Source organism: Solanum dulcamara, chromosome 5, assembly GCF_947179165.1.
Source record: "Solanum dulcamara chromosome 5, daSolDulc1.2, whole genome shotgun sequence".
NCBI lineage: Eukaryota > Viridiplantae > Streptophyta > Magnoliopsida > Solanales > Solanaceae > Solanum > Solanum dulcamara.
Window position 1 is genome coordinate 12037701 of NC_077241.1, and position 3061 is coordinate 12040761.

At 27.2% G+C, this 3061-nt stretch overlaps 1 protein-coding gene across 1 annotated transcript; it reads left to right on the top strand.

The window, feature by feature from the left end:
• Window positions 1-1043: 1043 nt before the first annotated feature.
• On the top strand, window positions 1044-2750 carry LOC129889031 (protein TIFY 5A-like). Its single transcript, XM_055964127.1, has 3 exons — window positions 1044-1271; window positions 1367-1463; window positions 2322-2750. The coding sequence occupies exons 1-3, from the start codon at window positions 1174-1176 to the stop codon at window positions 2508-2510; spliced, it is 384 nt and encodes a 127-aa protein (XP_055820102.1). The 5' UTR covers window positions 1044-1173; the 3' UTR covers window positions 2511-2750.
• The last annotated feature ends 311 nt before the right edge of the window (window positions 2751-3061 follow it).

A 3061-nucleotide genomic window follows, 5' to 3' on the forward strand; every position in this document is an offset into this window, starting at 1 on the left:
GATATTTATTTTTAAAAATAAAATCTCGTCTAATTCTGCTCTTCATTCTTCATATCTTACTGTTATCATTGTCGATCGTCATTAGAGGAAGGTGAAAAATTAAAGCCTAAAAGTGATTTTTTTTCTATGGTTAATTCTCTCTTCTCTCTTTTGTTCCGTCTGTTCACTTCATATTAAATTGAATATGAACTTATTAAAATTAAATATCATGCATTTTGATTTTAAATGTTTTGATGCATCCTTTCATTAAAAAAAGTCAATGACTAATAATGCATCGTTTAATTTCAAAAATAATTGGCGCACCCATTTGTCAAAAAGAATTATTAATCTGATGCTAGAACTCTTTCTGGCTGTGTCATTACCCGTGCACTGTAATAAAAATAAATTTTAATTTTATTTATTTAACATATTAAGAGAAAACTATACTATAATTTTTATGTTTTATTATTACCATTAATTACTTAATTTTTAAAAATTAAGATGAAATATTTATTTGAATTATTATTTTGTGAGAAATACTCTCTTTGTCCCAATTTAATATGCACTTTTCGATATTTGAAAGTTAAATACTTTAATTTTGATTAGAAGTATGAAATCTTCAAAATTATATATTTATAAATTACGTAATAAAATATTATAAATTAAAATAATTGACTCAAAATATATTAAAAAATTTACAATCAAAAATAAATTAATTTAAATTTTAAAATTAAAAAATTATTAAATAAATTGAGAATATATAAAAGTTTAAACTCGACAAGTTGAAGTAAACTAGGGGGATAGAGGAGCCGTAGCGGCGAAGTATAGAATAAGAGAAAATAAGGAGAATCTCATTTATCACGTGCTTCTTTAGTTCATCCTTAGCCGTTTGTTTGTAGGACCCGACATGCCATCTTTCTAGACATGTCTTTTTTTAAAACCGTCTACTTTCGGAAGTGACGGTTTCGTGTTGAAAGCTGTGTTAAAAACGTGGCCTTTTAGTTTTTCAAATACACCCATCTAGTACCCCACTATCCAACCAACTAAACCATCTTGTATATATTCATTCAGAAATTCCCTTTCTTCTGTCATATCACAAATTGATCCAACTTCTGAATAAAATCTTTGATTATCACTAAATATAATTGCTTGTCTACTACCCTTTATTCATTCATTTCAAGATTTTTGAAGAAAATGAGAAGAAATTGTAATTTGGAGCTCAGGCTTATGACTCCTCCTTCTCTTTCAACTTTTTCTCCTGAGAATTGCAAAAATACACCCTACTTCTCAATGTAAGTCTCAAATTTCTATTTGTTATTTGAGAGGTTTTAAAAGTTTTAAGATTTTCCTCCTTTTCTTATTCATGATTTGTTCTGATTATATATAGGGAGGATAAAGAAAGCATAGAAGTAGAGAAGCAAAGTCAGCCGTTAACGATATTTTACAATGGAAAACTAGTGGTTTCTGATGTTACTGAACTTCAGGTATGTGTGTGTATCCCCTGTTTTGTTTTCTTGGCGAGAATTTGTTTCCCCATATTATATTTTCCCCTCAATTTAAAAAGAAAGAAAGAAATCATCTTTCCGTGTCGGCTGATTTGCAAATATTTGTACATTTTTCGTCTCTCTATATTATTAGTAAATATTTGTACATTTTTCGTCTCTCTCTATTATTACTAGTCATGCAACTTCTTGGTATCTTCATGGTCCATGGACGGTAGTCTAATTCGATAAAAGATTATTGAAATGAAAATATATTGTACCTCGTTTGTTTTACTCTTATTTTTAGTCCATTTAAAAAAAAAAGTATTTCTATTTTCTTCTTCTTTTGTAATTTTTAATTTAATATTTTACATGAGCGGTTTTAAATCACAATATTTTTGATACATTTTTTATATATATTTTTAATTTAAAATTACAAAATTTAAAGTATTTTTAAAAATTTATTAAATTCTATATAAGTCAAAATAAATAAATAAATTGAAATGGAGCGTAGCAGAGAGCATTTTTTCTTTTGTTGAGTGTGAATTTATTGGAATTTTGAAACAGATATCAAACTTTGATAGAGAATTAACTTCTTTAAAAAAATGCACGTTTTTTTATTTTTCGTCAAATATTAAAAGATCAAATTCAATTTTGATCCAAAGAGATTGTGGCCATAAAAAAGAACCACTTTCATTATCTTAAACTAGTATTTGTTTTAGATAATTAAGATTGGGGATTCATGATATTTCATCCACCACACATTGCCGTTCAACGAATGCTATTATTTCTCATATTAATTTCTGATGATATAAATGGTTTTTTTTAATAATTCTAATTTAATTATTTTCCTTAATGCAGGCTAAAGCTATAATATATCTCGCGAGTAGAGAAATGGAGGAAAAAACAAACAAGACTCCATCACCAATCTCTGAGCTGTCATCACCATTATTGCAACCTCAAACTGGTCTTTTTATGAAGAAATCTCTACAAGGATTTTTACAAAAAAGAAAAAATAGAATTCAAACAACTTCGCCATATCATCACTAGCTACTATTGATGGAATTTGCCTTAGTTTAGTTAACATTATTTGTACATATGTTTTTTTGTTTCTCTGGATTTAGCAAGTACAATACTAGCGTATCACTTATTTTACAGATTTTGCTATACAAAATTTTCTTATTTGATTTTCTCTCTTTAGCTTATAAGAATATTACTCATGTGCAGTGGCAGAGCCACATTGTAATCAGGAGATGAATCCCTATATAATAGATGTCAAATCTTTTTTGATTAGTTCGTGTATTTACTTTTTCAGATTTTGAATCTTATAGTCAAAATTCTAGCTCCGACATGGCTCATGTGGTGACCGGAACATGAAACTAAAGGAAGGATTAAATGTGAAATCAATCCTAGATATTGTCTCTATACGAAATGGTAAAAATACAAATAATATCTTATTCAAGATACTGTTAGAAATCAAAATGAAAAGCTACGAAATTTTGGGAATTTTCTGTATCTCATTGCATACTGTATCTGAATCTATTTATACAAATACCTAATGATTAAACTATTAAATAAAATAGAAAAATTCTATACATATT

Bases quoted from the DNA above. Each gene is read 5' to 3' on its own strand.
- LOC129889031 (XM_055964127.1), top strand. From the start codon at position 1,174: ATGAGAAGAAATTGTAATTTGGAGCTCAGGCTTATGACTCCTCCTTCT. The intron at 1,272-1,366 runs GTAAGTCTCAAA...GATTATATATAG, and splicing joins AATACACCCTACTTCTCAAT to GGAGGATAAAGAAAGCATAG. The intron at 1,464-2,321 runs GTATGTGTGTGT...TCCTTAATGCAG, and splicing joins CTGATGTTACTGAACTTCAG to GCTAAAGCTATAATATATCT.